The sequence below is a fragment of the Herpailurus yagouaroundi genome, unplaced genomic scaffold (assembly GCF_014898765.1).
Source record: "Herpailurus yagouaroundi ecotype Mexico unplaced genomic scaffold, PumYag 164, whole genome shotgun sequence".
NCBI lineage: Eukaryota > Metazoa > Chordata > Mammalia > Carnivora > Felidae > Herpailurus > Herpailurus yagouaroundi.
This window is the reverse complement of record NW_024412405.1, coordinates 41,663,540-41,686,040: the sequence shown is the minus strand read 5'-3', so window position 1 is coordinate 41,686,040 and position 22,501 is coordinate 41,663,540. Positions and strand designations below refer to the sequence as shown.

Sequence of the window (22,501 nt, the reverse complement as noted above, 5' to 3'; positions counted from 1 at the left end):
TTTTTTAAGAGTGTAATACACTGTGACAGCATGAGAACTAATTTTAGTTTTTAGAAAATGGTTTAACTACAGATAAGATGTAGTAGCTTAAAGATATGCATACCTCAAAGTGTCTATGGAAAAGTTAAAAGGTTACCATGGTCTTAGTGACACATCTTCACACAGGCTGAGGAGGCCACTTGTACCCTCATGCACCCAACACCCTGGCAGTTCTGTGCTGCTGGCATTCGAGGATTCTGGACTGATGTTATTTCTGGCAGAGAGGCATAAAACCGGAGCCTCCACTTGAAGCAATGGTGAAAGGGCACTAGCTGTTTCCAGATAATTATGGATATGCTCCAGACTATCAATCTATTCCTTTTTTTTTTAATTTTAACTCACTTTTCTATTTTCTCATAATGACTACTGAACCCCTTTCTACATCTCACAGGTTATACTTTTTTTAAGGTCAAGTATTGAGAATATATAAAAGTAAATAGAAAGTACAAAACTACTTAGATACTCATAAATTAATAATCAAATTCCCTTTGCCTTTGAGTATAATAATTACCTTGAGAAAGAGGTTTGTTTTTTTTTTTAAATGAATAGCATTGTTCTTTGGATCCTAAGATCCTGTTTTAGCTAGATCCTAAAATGTTAGTTGTTTCTAGTGTTATGTAGTCAACTTAGTGCTTGAAGTCAGCAGCACAAATAGAATGTGAAAGTTTTCTGAAATATGTTGTTCAAAGGAAAAAAAAAAGACTTCCCAACAACATGGCAAGCTTGATTTCTTTTACCTTTATACCTACATCTATTTATACATCTTGAAGATATATACGAGACTAAAGCCTGAGAGAGGAAGCTATGGAAATTTTAACTATCTATATTTTTTACATCTCTGTACCATTTAACTTTTTCTTTTTTTTCAAAGAACTATGATTTTTATAATAAAAATATTTTAAAGAGTATGCGAAGACTATGAAGATAAAAGAAATATCCATAATGATTTTATGATTTCATTGAACATGAAAGATAAGGTAGCCACTAAGTTGAATTAAGTTATAAACAATTTTCCGAGCTGTAATAAAATATATTATACTTTTAAAATGGTTTTATATAAAAGTCTATAAGTTCCATATAGACCTCTAAGTTTTAAGTTCTATAGAAAGGTTCTAGTAGTTAAATGACTGAAAAAGAAATGAAAGGCACAAGCAAATATAAAAAAGAAAGTAATGAAAAGTACCTAGGCTTATTTCCTGGAAGAAATGTTATAATAACAGTAAAAGTACTGAATACACAGGGGCGCCTGGGTGGCTCAGTTGGATGAGTGTCCCAGTTTGGCTCAGGTCATGATCTTGTAGTTTGTGAGTTCGAGCCTCACGTTGAGCTCTGTGCTGACAGCTTGGAGCATGCTTTGGATTCTGTGTCTCCCTCTCTCTCTACCCCTCCCCCGCTTGTACTCTCTCTTTTTCTTTCTCTCAAAAATAAATAAATAAACTTAAAAAAATAGTACTGAATATATAGATTAAGTTTATAAAGTACATAATCATTTAGTAATTCTGGATTTCATTTGCTAAAAATAGGAAAACTTTTATCTTCTAGAAGAGGCTGTAAGTATGTATCTTTCACTTTTGATGAGTAAACACTATTTTTGATCAATATCCTATAAGATGGTTAAGAAATTGAGAAGAATACATTATATTGAAAGGATCCATGTGATTTAAAAAAATGGTTCTAATGTCCCCAGTGATTATAACATTTTGTTTACCAGTTTTAACTGTTAATGTCATGGGCCCCATATGCCTCACTTAGAAGCAAAACTGAAGTAGAAAGTCTTATTTTAAAATCATTGATTTTGGGGATGCCCGGGAGGCTCAGTTGGTTAAGCATCCAACTTCAGCTCATAATCTCACAGTTCATGATTTTGAGCCCCACGCTGGGCTCTGTGCTGACAGTTCAGAGCCTGAAGCCTGCTTCTGATCTGTGTCTCCCTCTCTCTCTACCCTTCCCCCACTCTCTCTCTCTCTCTGTCTCTCTCAAAAGTAAACATTAAAAAATTAAAAAAGAAATAAAATCATTAACTTAAAAAAATACATCATCATAAAGCGGTGCCTTGGTGCTCAGTCAGTTGAGTGTCCCACTCTTGGCTTTGGCTAAGGTCACGATCCCAGGGTTGTGAGATCCAGCCCTGCATTAGGCTCCACAGTGAGCATGGAGCCTGCTTAAGATTCTCTCTCTCTCTCTCTCTCTCTCTCTCTCTCTCTCTCTCTGCCCCTCTCCCCCACTCGCTTCTCTCTCTCTCTCTAAAATAAAATTGAGGAGAAAACTAATACATGGTCATAAAGCCAAGTAAACTATACCATATTGAAGTTACACCAAAAAGGAAGAATTTTTCTGAAAACTCTTCTAAACCTGTTTCACGTATTTTCCCATGTAGAGCAAGTATCGATGTGTTACAATTAAGAAACAGCATTAAATTATTGAAAGTTTAAGCATTTATCTTTCAGTCTCTTGCAAATTTAACAATCAAAATACTTCTAAAATCTACTTCACTTTAAAAGCATTATATCCCAATCTCCCATTCTTACACTCACTGATGAAAACATCTGCTTTTAAGCACTTTTTCTTCATGTCACTAAATTCAAATAGACGAAATGTCATTACTTATTCATTGCACGATGCACTTATTTAACCACAATATTGTGCTGTTAGCTTTAAGAGGCATAAGCTTAGAGAGAAGTCAAGTATTTTGCATGGCTGTCCAACAACTTCATTAATTTGATTATATAATCTAACAACATATTTTGGTTAAAATGAAACCAAATATAAAGTTGCAAAAAGAAAAACAAAAAAAAAAAGCAAAAACTACCAAAATTTATTTTATTTAATCAAACCCAATTTTAGTGCAATTGGTTGACTTCTGGAGCTCTGTATGGGCCACACATTTATGGAGGATGGAAATCCATCCAATTAGCCAATTTGAAGTATAACCAAAAATAACACCATGGAATGGTTACCATGACAGAATATACATGTTGTTGGGATTCACTTGTTTTCCTTCCTCTCGCTGTAAGAAATGCTATTTTCATTGATGCATGTTGATATTTCAACCTCAAAGAATGGACCAGATGAATTCAAAATTGGAAATTCAGCTGGTCCCAACTCTAGGATGTCATTTAGATACAACTATATAATTCAGAAGAGTCAGGGTAATTTTTGGAGAAAAGTCAGGAAAACATGAAAACTCTAGTTTTATAAAGATGAATAGATACTTTTAAAGGATGTCTTCATTAAAATTTTATTACGTTTCCTTTCCTTTGTCTCTTATACACACTTTCTTTTTACATTGGCCTTAGCTGCACCCATTCCTACAAGAGTTATTCTACCTGTGTCTCTGGACTCACTGCAACTGTCTAATGAATGCAGCATACATCAAGGCTGACAGTCTTTTTAGTACCTTTATGAATATTGGCAGCATAATCTTGTTGTCAGAGATTCTGAAATTCGTAACAAATTCAAAAATAGCTCTTGTGAAGTGTGACAAAAGCTATAGTTATTAATACCTGGCAGGCATATTTTAGTATAAGACAGTGGCTCACCTTTTTGTTTTTCTCAATTTATTATATAAAAAACACCTGGCCCCCAAAGGATAAAATGTCTCTGTAATAAAGAAGTACTGTTGGGTCCTTTGATCCAAAGCTCTTTGTTTATGTATACATGGTATAAATGGACACCAAACCAGAGATCCACTAATTTTTTTTGGCATTCTGATTAGTGAAAGATCATAACAGAATAATATTTAAATGACATTTTTCAGAACATGCAATATTGAAAAAGCAGAATATGGCCACTTCGATATTTAGTAACAGTAGAAATGATAAACTGTATAGAGGGGACATTAAAAATTGTTAGCAAGAGGGAAATATTTTCTTGATATGCCTGGTTTCTTGTGCAGCATCTCACCACTAGGCCCTGAGTTACACATAGAATAAGATGGTCCCTTTAAGCAAACACACACACACACACACACACACACACACACACACACACACACAGACATACACAGTGAATATTTTTGCAACCCCTTTAATCCAAAACATGATACTATTATCACAGATGTTCTTGTGGAAACTCTTAGAATAACAAGCTCCTAGCTATACATACAACTTTTTCTGCCCAGCCCTCCACTAAATGAACCAGACATGAGAAGAACAACAGCTGGAATAATCCCAAATACAATTTTATGCCACTTTGTTTCTAAAGTATCATTTTAACTTATGATCTGCCAGAATTTCATACCAAACTGGACTGATGCAGAACGTAAGAGGTGAAAAGCTCTGCAAAGCAGATTTTATGGTTACCAATGGATTCTAGATAATTCTCTTCTAATTTAAACACCGTGTTTAGGAAGGGCTCCGATTGACACTGCTTGCGTACCCTCCCTCCAACTTTCCAAGAGTCAGTGACACCATCATTGGCAGCCTCATCGTAATCACAGTGTTGGAACAGTAGTATGAAGGAACAATTCCTTCCAGGAATATGATGCTAGTTCCCAGAAGAAACTTCAAAGTATAACTCCAAAATGGCCACTGTAAAGTGCTTTTGCAAAGAATCCTAACTACATTTGTAATAATATCAGTGAAATGAGGTAATCAGTTATCAAATGTTATCTTAACAACCAAGGGTATGTATCTGCACAGACCACTCAGACATATCTGTATGGCCCATTAAGTTTAGAAAGTAATTTTTCAAGTATTATTTCATTTGATTATCTTCACTATCCCATACAGTTTTAGGAAAGGTCTTACTGGCATTTTATAGATAGTAAGCAATTTGATTTTATCAGGTGACTTATTCAAGGTCATAAAGCTTAGGGATTGGGGTAGCTGAGGCTCCAACAAAGGTCTTCTGTCTCCTCATCTACAATCCTTTCTTTTGTGCCTTGCCTTGCCTTTCCCAGTGCCTTTCTTCCTTTTGTGCAAGGAAGGATGTACCTAAACCAATATATATATATATTTTAATGTTTATTTATTTTTGAGAGCTAGAGTGTGTGTGGGGGCGGGGAAGGGCAGAGAAAGAGAGGGAGACACAGATCTGAGGCAGGCTCCAGGCTCGGGAGCTGTCAGCACAGAGCCCAAATCAGGGCTTGAACTCACGAACTGCGAGATCATGACCTGAGCCGGAGTCGGACGCTTAACCGACTGAGCCACCCAGGTGCCCCCTGTACCAACATATCAATTAATACTAGGAATAAGTTTAATCATTTAGCACCATTTCGTTCAACATAAAAATAAACTTATTTGTCTGGTTTTTAGAAAAATTTTGTTGTGCTCTTGTTTTATGGCCTTCTAAATTCTTCCCATGTGTTATCACGCTCAATCCTCACCTGTCCGTGATGGAAAGATAAGACTCAAAAGGAAGCCTCATCTTCCTATTACCTACGTGGCTTCTGCTGCTGAATGTTAGTAGTTAAAAACTCTGGCACATCTTTTTGGAGTATTTTGGGGGTGCAACATAAGCTTATTAAAATTGCAGCTCTAAAGGAATTAGCTTCTTTAGCTCTCCACACTATTGTTCTGAGGAACAGGCCTCAACTTTAGAAACGATGGAGATGAAGGATGGAAATAATATATAGCTATCTGGCATGTGTTTCGTGGGAGTCTTGGGAGTGCGCTCAGGTATTTCTAATTATCTGCCTAGATGAGAACCACCAGTTGCATTGCACACAGTGATCGTGAGCACCCTGTTTATGAGCACCCTTGAGTCTTCATGGCTCATTAGTCAGCTAATGATGCATTATGTTCCACGAGGGCTGAGCACTGCCATCGCTCTTGGAGATACAGGATCTGGACTGGAATGAACCCAAAACCTATCTACGGTGTCCATATTAACTATTTAATTAATTAATTATATAATTAGCAGACAGTTTTTCGATATACATAATAAAGAGGTAAGATGGATAGGATCGGTTGACATTTCATGTAGCGTAAAAGATCCACTGAGCATGTGACATTTAAACAGGTAACCTCAGAGAAGCGAAGGAGTTTGAAGATACCTGGGTGAAGAACATTCCAGGCAGAATTAGACTTGCAGGTCTGCAGAATAAACGGAAGCCTGTCGTGCTGACGTTGAGAGAAATAAGGGAGATGTGTGGGGAGATGAGGTCAAGGAGAGAGCCAGCGGCCAGATTATGTAGAGCCTTGCAGACTATTGAAAAGTCTTTAGTGTTTACTCTGTAAAGATTAACACAGAAGTCATTCAAACAGTTATTCTAATTAAAATAAATCTTTTATCCAGGGCACATTTGGTCACTGAATAACTTAGTCACTGAACAGGAAGTCCTCTAGGCTTTGGGTATTCAGTGACCAAAGTGAGGGGAACGTTTTTTTCACAACTTCCTATTAAAAGCTACCCAGTAAAATTTTCATTAAATACTAAAAAGACCCTCCAAGTAAATCATTGTGAATTCTCCCTGTGGAAAAACTAGTGTGCTTTTCTATTTGACAAGACCACTAGTAAACCAAAAATGCAACACAGGAATAAAAGAAGGTAAAATATTTTTTTATACGTCTCATTAGAGTTACCTTGGTTGTCTAATTCAGTGACAAGAATACTCTTAAAAAGTCTTCCGTGCTAATGATGTTCAGACAATACAAATGTTTCACTTATATTTTCATTAATTAGGGCTTTGTGCTCTTTGTTTCTGCATATTATTCACAGAGACAGAATGAAAGGTAATAGGGTAACCATTAAAATATGAATATGGAAAGCAATTAGGAGTGGGGGAAACATCTACAAAAAGCATATATCACCGGAAGGTAATAATTTAATACTTTCATTTATACAAATGCTCAGAAAACACTGTCCACAATTAGAAAGTTCAGAGAAATTATTCTTGCCGGAATGGAACCTTTTACCAAATTATATTTCCTAGACCTTCAATATTCACCTCTTATAGGGCATTAGGGTTCTCTAGAGAAACATAACTAATAGGGTGTGTGTGTGTGTGTGTGTGTGTGTGTGTGTGTGTGTGTGTGTGTGTATGAGAGAGAGAGAGAGAGAGAGAGAGAGAGAGAGAGAGAGAGAGAGAATGAGATTTAGTATAAGGAACTGGTTTATATAACTGTAGAATCTGTCAAGTGCAAGATCTGCAGAGTATGTTGTTGGTGGGCTGGAGACCCAGGGAAGAGTTCAAGTCTGAGTCTAAGGGAACTCTGCTGACTGAATTCCCTCTTCACTGGGAAGGCCACTTTTTTTTTTAATGTAATTTTTTTTTAAGTAAGCTTCACACACAGCACAGAGTCCAACCTGAGGCTTGACTTCAAGACCCTGAGATCAAGACCTGAGCTGAGATAAAAAAATCCGATGCTTAACTGATTGAGCGACGCAAGTGCCCCAGACCACCTTTTTTCTATAAAGGCCTTTAAGTGGTTAGACAAGGCTCACCACAATTACAGTGAATAATCTGCTTTACTCAAAGTCTGCTGGCTTAAATATTAATCTCATGTAAAAATATCTTCACAATAATATCTAGAATAATGTTTGATCAAATATCTGAGTACTGTGATGTAGATAACTTGACATATAAAATTAACCATCATATATGGGATAAAGTCCATTACAGGTTTGGAGTGGAGTAAGATTCTCTCTAGGGAGTGTGAAAGGTTCATCTCAGCAAAATATTTGACAAAAGATTATACTTCAGGGAGAAGTATAATTTTCAACATGATTCTAAAGCCATTAAGTAAAATGGAAGCAAAACTTTAAAGTAAACTATATATGTATTGTTTACTATATATAAAGGCATACTAAAATATTTTTGTGTCTGATATGTTCATAGTAAATTTTTTTTATTTTAAGTGGTTATTTATTTTTCAGAGAGAGACAGAGTGTGAGTGGGGGAGGGGCAGAGAGGGAGGGAGACACAGAATCGGAAGCAGGCTCCAGGCTCTGAGCTGTCAGCACAGAGCTCGACGCAGGGCTTGAACCCACAAACTGTGGGATCATGACCCGAGCCGAAGTCATACACTTAACTGACTGAGCCACCCAGGTGCCCCCAGAGTAAGATTTTTTTTAAGTCTTTCTTCCTTTTCTTGCAAACCACTCAGAGCATCCACCACCTCCATGTCTTTAACATCACTCAACACCTTACTACAGTTTACTGGAACCATTTTCACTAAAGCCATCATTGACCTCTGTAAGGCTAATGGGTATTTTTCAGTTCATTGATTGTATAGGCTCTTTCTTCTCGACACTCAACATTAGCTTCTGAAAGTCCATGATCTTCTTTATCTCCTTTATGGGATCTCTATTTTCTGATCATCACAGGATTTTGCAGATTCTCTTCTCCCTCCCCAAAAACTCCAAGTCAGTATCATTCACTTGGAATGATTTGAAATTTCTTTTTTTTTAATTTTTTTTCAACGTTTATTTATTTTTGGGACAGAGAGAGACAGAGCATGAACGGTGGAGGGGCAGAGAGAGAGGGAGACACAGAATCGGAAACAGGCTCCAGGCTCTGAGCCATCAGGCCAGAGCCCGACGCGGGGCTTGAACTCGCGGACCGCGAGATCGTGACCTGGCTGAAGTCGGACGCTTAACCGACTGCGCCACCCAGGCGCCCCTGAAATTTCTATTAATTTGGGAAAATTTATTTTTTACCTTCCGACACCCCCCTCCCAGATAATATAGGGTAATACCCAAGCTCTTTACGTGATGTCCCAGACCTCGTGGCACAGACTCAGCTTTACCACTCTTCTGCTTTGCACTGCACTTTGAACACCACATGATATCTTTGTGCAAACTGGGATATTTCCCTTTTTTCTGTCTTACTACTTGCTTCACACTCCCTAAAGACTAGTCTGACATCTTGTCCTCACTAGTCAGATTTAGTTCAAATAGAACCTCCTAGAAATTCTTCCTAAGAACCACACTCTCAGATATTTTATGTCTCTGCTGCTTGTTGAATGAAATAAAGAAATAAAAATTCTGACATATCTCAACCACAAACTTGTACTCTTTTTTGTATTGTAAGACACTCCATAGGAAGTATATGACATTGAAATAAGCACCATGTTAAAACCGAGAAGCATAAAGAAAGATGTTCTCTAAATTTAAATAGTTTATAATCCAGACAACCTAAAAGCCTTATAATAAAAAGACCTATTTTTTTTTTAATGTTGCAATGCTTGGTAGTTTCTCTTTAAAAAAAGTGAAACTATTATACTTTACATACATAGCATTTGTAACCTAATTTTTAGACGCACATATATAATATATGTATATAACTGATCCCATTATAAGCCTATACCATCCCATTGTTTTTCTTTCTTAAGTTTTAATGTAAATTGCAGTTATTGAACATAGAGTATAATATTAGTTTCAGTAGTAGAATTTGGTAAATTCCAGTTATTGAACATAGAGTATAATATTAGTTTCAGTAGTAGAATTTGGTGATTCATCATTTATATACAACATGCAGGGCTCATCACAGCAAGTGCCCTCCTTAATACCCACTGCCCATTCAACTCATTCCCCCTTTCCTCCCCTCCAGCAACCTTCAGTTCATTCTCAATAGTTAAGAGTCTGTTCTATGGTTTGCCTCCTCTTTTTTCCCATGTTTACCTGTTTCATTTCTTAAAATGCACATATGAGTGAAATCATACGGCATTTGTCTTTCTCTGACTTACTATGCTTAGCATAATACACTCTAGATCCCCCATGTTATTGGAAATGGCATGATTTCATTCTTTTTGATTGCCAAGTAATAGTCCATTGTATATGCAAACCACCTTTTCCTTATTCACTCATCATTTGATGGATATTTGGGCTCTTTCCATAATTTGGCTATTGTTGATAATGCTGCTACAAATGTTGGGGTGCATGTACTCCTTCAAATCAGTATTTTTGTATCCTTTGCATAAATACCCAGTAATGCAATTGCTGGGTCATAGGGTAGTTCTATTTTTAACTTTTTGAGGAACCTCCATACTGTTTTCCAGAGTGGCTTCACCAGTTTGCATTCCCACCAATAGTGTAAGAGGGTTCCCCTGTCTCTGCATCCTCGTCAACACTTGTTTCCTGTGTTGTTAATTTTAGCCATCCTGACAGGCATGAGGTTATATCTCATTGTAGTTTTGATTTGCATTTCCCTGATTATGAGTGATGTTGAGCATCTATTCACATATCCGTTAGCCACCTAGAAGTCTTCTTTGGAAAAACGTCTATTCATGTCTTCTGCCCATTTTTAAATTGGATTATATGTTTTTTGGGTGTTCAGATTGAGGAGTTCTTTATAGATTTTGGATAGTAACTCTCTATCAGATATGTCATTTACAAATATCTTCTTCTATTCTGAAGGTTGTCTTATAGTTTTGTTGATTGTTTCCTTTCCTGTGCAGAAGCCTTTTATCTTGATGATGCTTTTGTTTGCCTTGACTCCAGAAATATATCTAGTAAGAAGTTGCTATGGCCAATGTCAAAAAGGTTGTTGCCTGTGTTCTCCAGGATTTTGATAGTTTCTTCTTTCACATTTAGGCCTTTCATCCATTTTGAATTTATTTTTGTGTATGCTATAAGAAAGTGGTCCAGTTTCATTCTTTTGCATGTTGTTGTCCAGTTTTCTCAATGTACAGAAATTGGTGGCATTCTATACACCAATAATGAAGAAGCAGAAAAATAAATCAAGAAATTGATCCCATTTACAATTAATTGCACCAAAAACCATAAGATACTTAGGAATAAACCTACCCAAAGAGGTAAAAGATCTGTATTCTGAAAACTATAAAACACTTAAGAAAGAAATTGAAGAGGACACAAAGAAATTAAAAAAAAAAATTCCTTGCTCATGTATTAGAAGAACAAATATGTTAAAATGTCTATACTACCCAAAGTAATCTACACATTTAATGCAATCTCTATCAAAATACCACTAGCATTTCTCACAGAACTAGAACAAATAATCCTAAAATTTGTATGGAAGCACAAAAGATTCTAAATAGCCAAAGCAACCTTGAAAAAGAAAAGCAAAGCTAGGGGCATCACAATTCCAGACTTCAAGTTATATTACAAAGCTGTAGTAATCAAGATAGTATGGTACTAGTACAAAACCAGACACATAATATCAATGGAACAGAATAGAAAACTCAGAAATGGACCCACAACTATATGGTCAACTAGTGTTCGACAAAGCAAGAAAGAATATCCAATGGGAAAAAGACCTATTGTTTTGAAACTTGATGGACAAGGACATCAGTTTTTAAATTGATCTATTGGGGCACCTGGGTGGCTCAGTAGGTTAAGCAACTGACTTCGTCTTAGGTCATGATCTCATAGTTTGTGAGTTCGAGCCCCCCTCCCCAGTCAGGCTCTGTACGGACAGCTCAGAGTCTGGAGCCTGCTTCGGATTCTGTGTCTCCCTCTCTCTCTGCCCCTCCCCCACTAACACTCTGTCTCTCTCTCTCTCTCTCTCTCTCTCTCTCTCTCAAAAATAAATTTAAAAAATATAAAAAGTAAATTGATCCATTAATTTATAAGTATAAAATAATGGACTGGACTGAATAAGATATTTAAAAATAATTAATATAAATTACTCTATGTAAAGAAGGATATTATTTTTAAAATCTGTAGTAAGACAAATGTGAAATGCGTTCTTAGATGACTAAAGTTAAATGGTAAGACTTACAGAACTGAAGGGACATTAGAATTATCAACTCTAACTTGTTATTTCATTGGTGGAGAAATTAATACTTAACAAAATTATGACTGACCCCAACTTTATGAGAACAAAGGTACTTTGAGTGTCAGTATGGGCTGTTTCTGTTCTATAAGTATTACTGAAGTAGTTTCTAGACCAACCATATTAGTATCTTTGTGTGGAACCATTCATATTTGACAAGCATCTTGTTATAGGCTACAAAAGGGATCACAATTCTCTATCTTACCCTACAGTCACTTTTTTTTTTTTTTTTGCATTGTGAGTTGGCAGCTTCTCCCATTGATATATTGAGTCTATTTATGTATATCTTATATCTTGATGGGTTTTGTGACTTGCTTTGAGTAACACAGTATGAGATAAATGGAACTGTGCCAGTTCTAAGCTTACGACTCAGGAGGATTTTCCCACTGCCACTTACTTTCACCACTAAGACACTGCAAAGCTGCCCATGAGAACAACCTTATGTTAGCCTGTGGGATGATGGGAAACAGGTGGCCTAATTGTCCTTTCACCTCAGCTGACATAAAACTAACAACCAGAGATGTGAGTGAGGCCATCTTAGACCATGCATCTCCTACCCAATCCACCATATGACTGGCAGCTGAAATACATTCACAGAATCCAGCCATATATTAAAAACAAAACAAAACAAAACAAAACAAAAACAAACAAACAAACAAACAGAAACACCCAGCTGAGCCCAGCTCCAGCTGCTGACCCAGAGAATTTAAACTAAACAACTGGCCATTACATCAAATCATGCAGTTTCAGGGCTTTCTTTGTTAGTTTTTGTTTGATTTTACACAGTAATATATAATCAATATACACCCTTAGGTTATTTCCTATAAACACTAAAAGTTTAACATTTACTACTTTTTTTGTCTTGCTGCCTCTCCAAAATTCATTTCTAAGAGATTCCCAAAAGGAGACTACAATTTAGAATATGAGCAACTGACTACTGAATAGCCTTCTAAATAAAAGCGAACAATACACTGAATTTGGGGGGGGAGCTATTTATGCACACATATTTATGAATAAACTATTGAAAAACAAATTGTAAGTTCATATAAACACAGTCCATTGTGGTGCTGGTTTTGTAAATTTAGTAATTTTAATAGGAAATTAAATTTGACCTGAACCACATATCAAACTGTCAGTTCTATTCATGTAAACTAAATGTAACCTATGCTGCCTGAACATAATCAGAAAATTAGCTATTAAGCTGTCTTTGCATGGCAACTAAAGTTCAAAGTTCTCCTAAAGCTCTCAAGGATAATTTTATATTAGAAGCTACCCAGGATACAATTAAAATTTTATGACAGTTGTCAGAAAATGTCTTGAGAATGTAACACACATTTATATCTGTGTATGAGTAATTAATACCCATTTCCAAATGGGTACCTCATGTACAAAAGGAACTGAGGACTCCCTTTGGGTAGATTATAACTGCTGTGTCATACCTTAGATATACATAGACCATTGATGGTAATTAAAATTTATTTTGGGGGCGCCTGGGTGGCGCAGTCGGTTAAGTGTCCGACTTCAGCCAGGTCACGATCTCACGGTCCGTGAGTTCGAGCCCCGCGTCAGGCTCTGGGCTGATGGCTCAGAGCCTGGAGCCTGTTTCCGATTCTGTGTCTCCCTCTCTCTCTGCCCCTCCCCCATTCATGCTCTGTCTCTCTCTGTCCCAAAAAATAAATAAACGTTGAAAAAAAATTTTAAAAAAATTATTTTGTAATAGTGATAAGCTAAGAGATCATTAAAGGTCATGACTTTGTCCTTAATTATTTGGGTTATTGTTGTTATTTAATTAAACGAGTTTAATGAATCTTTGGTTACCACGTGGCTCTAAACTGAGCAATACACTTCAAAAGACCATGTTTTTGACAGCTTTGGCCGCTCTTTCTTATGCTCATGGAAGTAACTTATTGTACTCAACACACCGCAGATTAGGTCAGTTAATTCTCTGGGCAAGAACAAATTGGATGGGAAAAGCATTTTGACTAAATTTAACAGAATTCAATTTAATTCAGTTCAACTCAGTTCAACGCAACCAAATGGTATGTTACACATTTTCATGCAAGAAGAATCCCTTCCTTGGCAGAGTAAATGACAGTCTAATTCATTCCATTACTTCTACCATGCAAGACTCTGAAGAAAAGTGCCAAAATGGGGCATTCCCTCTACAGACAAAGTACCAAGAGTGTCTTAGATTTAACACAAGTCAAGCTAGATTTAAGATTCATCATTCCTTCCTAAAGTAATGTAAGGAAGATGGATAAAGATCCAATGGTTAATTGCAATGAGAGTGTATTCATGTCTTAGACCTGTCATACTAAATTACCACAAATTAGGTGGCTTATAACAGCAGAAATTTTTTTCTCACAGTTGAAGCTACAGTCCCAAATCAAAGTGTCCGCAGAGGTATGCTCCTCCTGAAGGCACTGAGGAAAATTTTTCCTTGCCTCCTTCAATTTCTGGTGGTTTCTGGTGTTCCTTGGCTTCTGGAAACCTAACTCCAATTTCTGCTTCCATTTTTATTGGGCCATCTTCCCTGATTGTTTCTGTTATCTTCGCATGATATTCTCCTGTTTCGCACCCTCTCCCCCTGCCTTTTTTTCTTTTTTCTTTTTTTCTTTTCTTTCTTTTCTTTTCTTTTCTTTTCTTTTCTTTTCTTTTCTTTTCTTTTCTTTTCTTTTTTCTTTTCTTTTCTTTTCTTTTCTTTTCTTTTCTTTTCTTTTCCTTCCTTCTTTTCCTTTCTCTCTCTCTCTCTCTTTCTCTTTTTTTTTTTTATAGGTACACTAATCATTGGATTTAGGACCTTAATCCAGTATGACTTCATCTTAACCAATTACATCAGCAAAGAAACTATTTCTAAATATGGTCACATTATACTCAATTATAGACAAAACACAGAAAGAACTAGAAAAATGTGCTCATGCATCTACTTGAACCATAGAATCAAGACATTCACTGCCATTTTCCTTATGTGTCAGTTAACGGACTTGAATTATATATACCCTTACAGTTTTTAGTTCTGCAGTGTTTGTTTACATTTTAAAGGCTTGCACATATAGGTAAAGTGAACTTAGGAGAAGTACTGAGAAATCTTCTATAAGTAGTAGTAGATGAGAAGGCTTTAAATGAAGTGATGTGAAAGTTTTGGGTAGGTTTAGACTAGTAATCATCACCATACACTATATCATTTATACCTGCTTTATTAAGGTCTATGTGAAGTATCAAACAGACTATTTCCATTAATGATACCAGGCTATAAAACTAAATTAAATTTGACCATCAGATTTTACCAGTGAAAGGTATAGGGTTAGTTTTATGTATCAACGAGGCTAAGCTATAGGACACAGTTATACAATCAAATTATAATCTTGGTGTTGTTCTGAAGGTGTTTTATAGATGTGGTTAACATCTATAATCAGCCGAATATAGGAAGGTTACTCTAGATAATATGAATGAGCTTCGTTCAACTAGTTGAGGGCCTTAAGAGAAAAAAAATTGGCATTTCCTGGGCAAGAAAAAATTCTGCTTCAAGGCTACAACATTGACTCCTGCCTGTTTCCAGCCTGTCATCCTTCCCTATGAATTTTGGACTTGACAGCCTGCACAAACATGGGAGCTAATTTCTTAAAAATAGATCTCTTTTGTATGTATGTATTTTACACTTAAAATTTTATATATTTATCATATTGGTTGTTTCTCTGGAGAACTCTTACTAATAAAAATGGTGAGTTACACAAGTCATCATTATAGACAAATTCACAATATTTATAATTTTCAAATTAATATATGTGTGTAGAAAGTTATATGGTCATAAAATGTACCTTCAACGTACAAGAAACATATATAAGGATTATTGTAATTGAGCGTTGACCAGAATATCTTTATTTTTTATTTTTTTTTTTAATTTTTTTTTTCAACGTTTATTTATTTTTGGGACAGAGAGAGACAGAGCATGAACGGGGGAGGGGCAGAGAGAGAGGGAGACACAGAATCGGAAACAGGCTCCAGGCTCCGAGCCATCAGCCCAGAGCCATCAGCCCAGAGCCTGACGCGGGGCTCGAACTCGCGGACCGCGAGATCGTGACCTGGCTGAAGTCGGACGCTTAACCGACTGCGCCACCCAGGCGCCCCTATCTTTACTTTTTAATAACTTATTTTTTTCCTTTTTATTCTCTTTACATACTCATTAACACAATGGTGTTCTTGAGGAAGAGAATTAAATAATTTAAATCAATTGCACATTAAACTGTGAAAATCCCTGACACATTATTCTTTCCTATCACTAGAAAGTAGAATAAAAATAATCAGCAGTATATCTGATTTACACCTCAAACATGTATATGTAATCTGGTCAGGTAGTGTAATTCCTCTCAGTTTGAGAAATGAATATTTGTCTCACAAACCCATTAAGTGCACTGTAGAGTAGTTAAGGAAAAAAGAGAAAAGTCAATTGAATTACACATTTAAAAAAGACAGTTCTATTTTTTCTTTTAAACAGCATGTGTTATACAAACAAATAATACAAATAAAATATAGAAATGTAACACATTGGTGCCCTGCTATAAGAATTTTGTCTTTAATCAGAAATCGTCTAGACCCAAACTACCCTCTATGTGCTACATAAGGAATGAGACAGAATTGGGACACACCATTTGTTATCCTGAGATTATATAAATACATTAAACAAGAAAAATATAAAGTATATTTAATTTCCTTTACTTGATTTGTATGTTTATCCTAATTATGATGTTTTATTGTCACTTAGAATCACAACAAAGAGAACAGTAGTCATTTTCATTGAAAAACCTCAAGATTTGTTTTTCCCTTGGTGAACCAGAACAGAACATTCTGATATCGATTAACGTATCCCTAGGTTTTCATTCTCTGGGTTAAACAGACATAAGATAAAACATACCAAATTAGTTAATAAAAGATTTCAAGAAATGTAATAAAAATCAAACTTGTTTTAATTCGATGATGGAATACTTCTGTATTTGATAAAATTGTACTTTTGTAACTTGACAAATTATATAGGTCCATTATCCTATAACTACTTCAGCCTTCAACCCAGTTACTCACAGCACCGACTTCATAGAAATGAAATTCAATTGATAACTTTTAAATTAATCTGGTACCATTTGCCATGTAAGCAGCAATTGCTCAAAAATATTTTATTTTATCGACCACTTAAGTCAAGCTGTGGCCTGTATACTCTTTGTGGGACTTTGCAGAGCCAAGAGTGTCATAGGGGCATTTATTCTTAATATGGGGACATTATTACTGAAAAAGAAAAAAAATATTTTTACATTCCTCATTGGATAAGTGAATGTTCAAATCAACAGAGTACACAAGGCTATTGTTTGGGAGCGTAGGTTAATTAGATTAACTTCCTAGTAACCACAGCCACTGTCTTCCGCTGAACCATAAAGTAGATTTTCTTACCGGCATTAGGGTGATTGCATTCTGCATTACTTCCAGTATTGGCGAAAACCTTCCCACATCCCACCTATATTTGTTTGGGTTGTGATCTTTTCCCTAATCCTCTTAAAGATAAAGGTGCCCTTGCACATTTGCCCCCTAATTTTACAGAAGGATAACAAAGAACTACCCTATTGTTGTTTATCTTTAGCAACCTGTGGAAGGAAATTTTCCTAGGGGTGTTATTTTAAAAAGTGACATTCCTGTTTTCTCTTCCAAATAGAGCAAGATATACTTAAGAATGCAACACAGAATGTACATTTTTAAATAATCTAAAGAGTCAAAGGGATATGTTAATATATAAATTAATTCATGTAACTATTTAAATAATATTTCATTAAAAAATAATGACCTTGCAGACACTATAACTTGTAAAAAGCTTTATGGTGTGTGTGTGTGTGTGTGTGTGTGTGTGTGTGTGTGTGTTAGTGCCTGTTTTTCCACTGTCTTAATGTTGAGGAAAATAACTATACCTTTTTTATTGTGTAATGAGATGTGGTATACTAAAACATAACAGTAATGCCTTTTAAATAGATATTTTAACTTCTCAACATTAGAACTTTATAATTCAAAACATTACTCTATTTTTTAAGATCTATTCTTTAAATAGAAAATTATAAATGCTAGTTTTATTCTTTTTAAAATTTTAGTAACTTCCTATAATTTATTGTTGTGATCGTAATAACTATAGTGATATCCACTTTATTTTGTATGATATATTTTTTATTTCAGTGTAGTTGACACACAATATTACATTAGTTTCAGGTATACAACATAGTGATTCAACTTCTCTATACATTATGCTCTTTTCACCACAACTGTATCTATCACTATACCATCAGTATTACAATATTATTGACTATATTCCCTACGCTGTGCCTTTCACTCCCATACCTCCTTCCATAATTGGAAGCTTGAAATCAGGAGCTGTGAGATCAGGACCTGAGCTGAAGTCGGACACTTAACTGACTAAGCTGTCCGGGTGCTCCGACTCTATAGGATTATTATTCATAATACAGTTGGATTTAAAAAATGTTAGCTCAGCAAAATTAGAGATTCTTTATATTTGATTTTAATAAATACACAAACTAACCATTTATACATCAGTAATAATTCTCATCATTTCCTAAAGTGTTTTACACAGAATACTGGTTCTATGAGAAGTGATTAATTGATTTTAGAATAGAGGACAGGTAGTCAAATATGTTTATATATCACAATTCTCTCTGGAAAAGGTTCAGTGAAGAATAATGTATTAGAAGATCTTCAAAATGTTCCATCATAGAATTCTGCTGAATTTTGTTAAACCTAGTATTTTTAAACTTGCCTAAATATGTGATTATGGAATTAAATACATTTTTATAAACCAGTGAAAAATCAATACAAACATACAGGTAACTTTGCGTGGGTGAGTGTACAAATGTGTATACTAAACTAGTTTTAAAAGGAACATATTATATTGGAAACATTGGTCCAAAGGCTACTTTGTCATGAAAGATTTTTTAATTTGTTTAGTGTTTATTTATTTTTGAGAGACGGACAGAGCATGAGTAGGAGAAGGGCAGAGATGGAGGGAGACGGAATCTGAAGCAGGCTCCAGGCTCTGAGCTGTCAGCACTGAGCCCGATGCAGGGTTTGAACCCATGAACTGCAAAATTATGACCTGATCCGAAGTCAGACACTTAACCAACTGAGCCACCCAGGCACCTCTATCATGAAAGATTTTAAAGATGGTTGAAAGATTTTAAAGATGGTTGACAATTCAAATTAGTTTTGTAAGTTTGATGGTCAAAGATATGTTCTAAAATTTAAGTATATCTTGGGGTAACTGTAAAGCTAATTTTCTTTGTTAGATGGTCCTCATTAAAGGGAATAATAGATAAGTCTATGAGAAATGCCACTTCGGATTCATGGATATAATAATACTATTTTTTTAGTAGAAAACAAATTGTAATAACATAAACTGAAAGAAAAAAAAATTTTCATTTCAAAATTTGCCCTCTGTATTAGCAAAAGACAACCATAACTGAATAAAAAGAAAGTCTATAATTTCAAAACACTTTTGAGTATAAGGCAAAGAGATGACTTTCGAATTATTGATACATATAATCCATATCCTCATCTGTTTACTGCTGTTTTGCATTTGTATTTTGTAATTGTCAAATGACTTAAGCTTAATGGATAAATTCAAGTAAGAGAATATCATGCAAAGTTTACAAAACCCTTAGTAAGTCATGGACTCTTAAATTCCTTTGGTGTTTCTACAAAAAATTATAGTACAAGAATATTAATATTTTGTAAGACTTCTCTGAAACAAAAGAGGTGCAGAGACTTCTAGTTTTCCTTCTACATCTATCCCTCTCTTGTTCCATGGAAATAGACATTTGGGTTGGGCATGTGGCCACCATAATATATTTTCCAGCCTGCCTGGAGGCTAAGTACTGGGCAATGGATTATAAACAGGGGTATCTCTCAGATGTTTCTGGCCTCTTCATCCCCTCCACCATTCCCCTGCCTGGGTTTCAAAGCTGCTGTCTTAAGTTAGAGGCAATACATGGTGAAGTAATAAGTACAAAGAAGCTGTATCCCTGATAGCACAAAGCCTTAAACTTGTATACAAGCAAAAACTAAATTATTATTTTGTTAATGTTACATGCTATTTTGGGTTTTGTGTCACTTGCAGCTAAACTTCATCTTAACTAATACAGGATTGTTGGAGGGAAGAGGGATGATGTTGACTAAGTAGCCTGGCATTTTTATCAAAGAACAGTCATTCTTTACCTTTTAAGTGATTCACGAACACACAAGAGAGACATTACATACTGCATGTTTACGACATTACAAATGATACTCTAGACTAATATCCTTGATTTCTCTACTACAACTTGTTTGATTAGCCCCTTGACACTCTACTCAATTGAGGGAAAGAAAAGTAATTTATGACATTTTCAGAAATTTGGCTAATCTACTTTCACAAGCTTGTCAGCTGGGGTTTGAAGCTCAGGGTGACTCAGTAATTTTTCTTTTTTTTAATTTCTAATTTTCTGAGAAATGTAGAGCTTTTCTAGGGACAAATCCTTCCCTTTATGGTGGCCAAGAGTGTCTTTTCCTTGACTTGATGTGACACCTCCTTAAAATGACCTTGGAACTAGGATCCCAAAGGACCATATCCAATTTAAGCCCTTTCTGCCAAAAGGAGCCTCACTGGTTATTTTTTACAGCAACAGACTTGAAGCAGAATGCATCTTGCTGCAGAAAAGATAGAGAATATGATTCATAGCAGCCATATGATTCATAGCATTCATAGCTCACCAACTTTGGGAAAAGCACCTGGAATCACATGCCCTTCTGCTGTTCATTGGCTTTTTCGCCATTAGAAAGAATTATATCAGAAAGAATTACAAAGAAGGTGGCAACACAGAAGAAAATAGGCAGGGAGGAGGTAACAGGAAATGGGACAGTTCTAGAACTCATGTCAAATTTAAGGCAAATGCATAGTGACAGCCAACCAATTTTTAAAATTCTCCATGTACTCTGTTACCTACCTGAGAGTATAAACAAACACTGATGCCCTAATGATATAGAAGAATGAAGTTCTTTAGTAGAGCTTGGTGTTAAGCAGAACAAAGTTTGGTTAATTTAAACTCCAAGGCTACGATTAGCTATTGATGTGCATTTTTTGACTATCAATTTCTAACTTTTTGCATGGCAAATAATGTGGAATAATTCTCCACCTCAAAAACAGTGGAGCAAAAAACTGTGGAGCATCCTAAAATATAAGATGAAATTTCAGGAGCCAAATAACCTACATTTCCTTTATTCAGTTTCATGAATAAAAAATAGATCTATTTTATGTGGGAATTTTACCCTAATGAGGGAAGTACCTGATTTTTCTATGGCCTATTGCTGAATTTTAAGTGTAAAATGAACCCATTTATGGACAGACCAAATACAAAGAATACTAATGTACATTGTCTTAGAGCTGTCAGTCCCCAACAAGTTGTCTCTCCAGACCATCAAAGATGAGCCCACAGGTACCTTGTTTACTATGCCAGTTGGCCCTACCCACTTTCCACACCAGTCTGGTTCAAGGCGGATTATTATCCATATCACCCCAAACATCTGGTCTTAGTTGAAATTTCCTGATATTGATTCTTAGATTCTATATTATTCCTCCATCTCAGCCTATACTACCTTGGTGTCTAGTTCTGTGAAGAGTTCTGTGGAGAGCCTCTGAGCTATTTTTCTGTGATCCCCTAGGTTCAACATTTATTTGCCTCTCTGAATGTTTACTTCCTTCCTCTATTCTCTAATGCTAGGCCATCTCTTTCTTTTGGCATCATTATGTTCCACCTTGGACTTTTAGTACAGATGTGTGTAAGAGAAAACCAAAATTTGGATGGTGTTATTCTCTGTCAGGTATCAGCTGGGCATAATCCCGATAACTTCTGATGCACTTACTGAGTCCAGTGACACAGTCTGATGTCTATTCCAAATCCCTTTGTGTTACTGAGATAGTCTTATGATCAATTCAGTTCTACAAACAATGTTGCAAACCTACAGAGTTCCAGGCACCGGGTATATGAAAATTAATAAGGCACTGATTGTATCTTCAGGGAAAGTCATACATCTGAAAATCAACATAAGGTGTTCACTATGTTGATGCTTGGTCCAGAGATTTAACAGTATGAAATAGCTAAAAGAAGAAAGATTGACATCTGCACTGGTCAAAAGGAAGTCTAGTTCTAAAATAAAATCACTCAACTAATTTGGAAAAAAGATTAAAGAAAGAACCAACATAGAGCAGAATGTCCCTTGTGTGTTCTTGTATCCCCAATGCCTAAAATATAGCTCAGTACATTGTAGAAATGCACTAAATACATTTTGAATGGATTGATTATTCTTACAGCAGATTAAGCTGGCATATAAATTAAATAGTTTCATGTGAACTTCTCACTGACACAGATCTGTAACTCAAATATATATACCATAAGTACTAAATTGTAACACATAAAGTTGATTTGTAAAGTGGCTTTATACATTACTTCCATCAGGACAAAAACTGCCCAAAAAGACAGAGAACACTTCTGTGGAAGATTGAAGAGTTAACTTGGTGACTTGTGTTGAGAAGTTATTCAAAGGAAAAAAGACCTGACCTTCAACAGGAATGTGATTTGGGTGAATGCCAGGGGCCTACACAAGCAATTCTATCATTTGAAAATTAATAAAGGTCTCAAGAGAAACCTCTTCATAATATAAAGTTTCTCCAAAACATATTATATATCAATTGATATATAATATGTTTTGGAG

The 22,501-nt window shown here is 35.6% G+C and overlaps 1 protein-coding gene across 10 annotated transcripts in view; it reads right to left on the bottom strand.

Annotated features, from left to right (window-relative positions):
* Window positions 1–22,501, bottom strand: part of PCDH9 (protocadherin 9) — a 927,283-nt gene that overhangs the window by 227,056 nt on the left and 677,726 nt on the right. The window contains exon 5 of one of the 10 annotated variants that reach the window (XM_040487398.1): window positions 6,193–6,212. The exons of the other annotated variants lie outside the window; for them this stretch is intronic. Coding sequence (XP_040343332.1) covers window positions 6,208–6,212 — 5 coding nt within the window. The 3' untranslated portion in view covers window positions 6,193–6,207. Of the gene's footprint in view, window positions 1–6,192; window positions 6,213–22,501 lie in introns of those variants that run through there. 10 annotated transcript variants of the gene reach the window in all.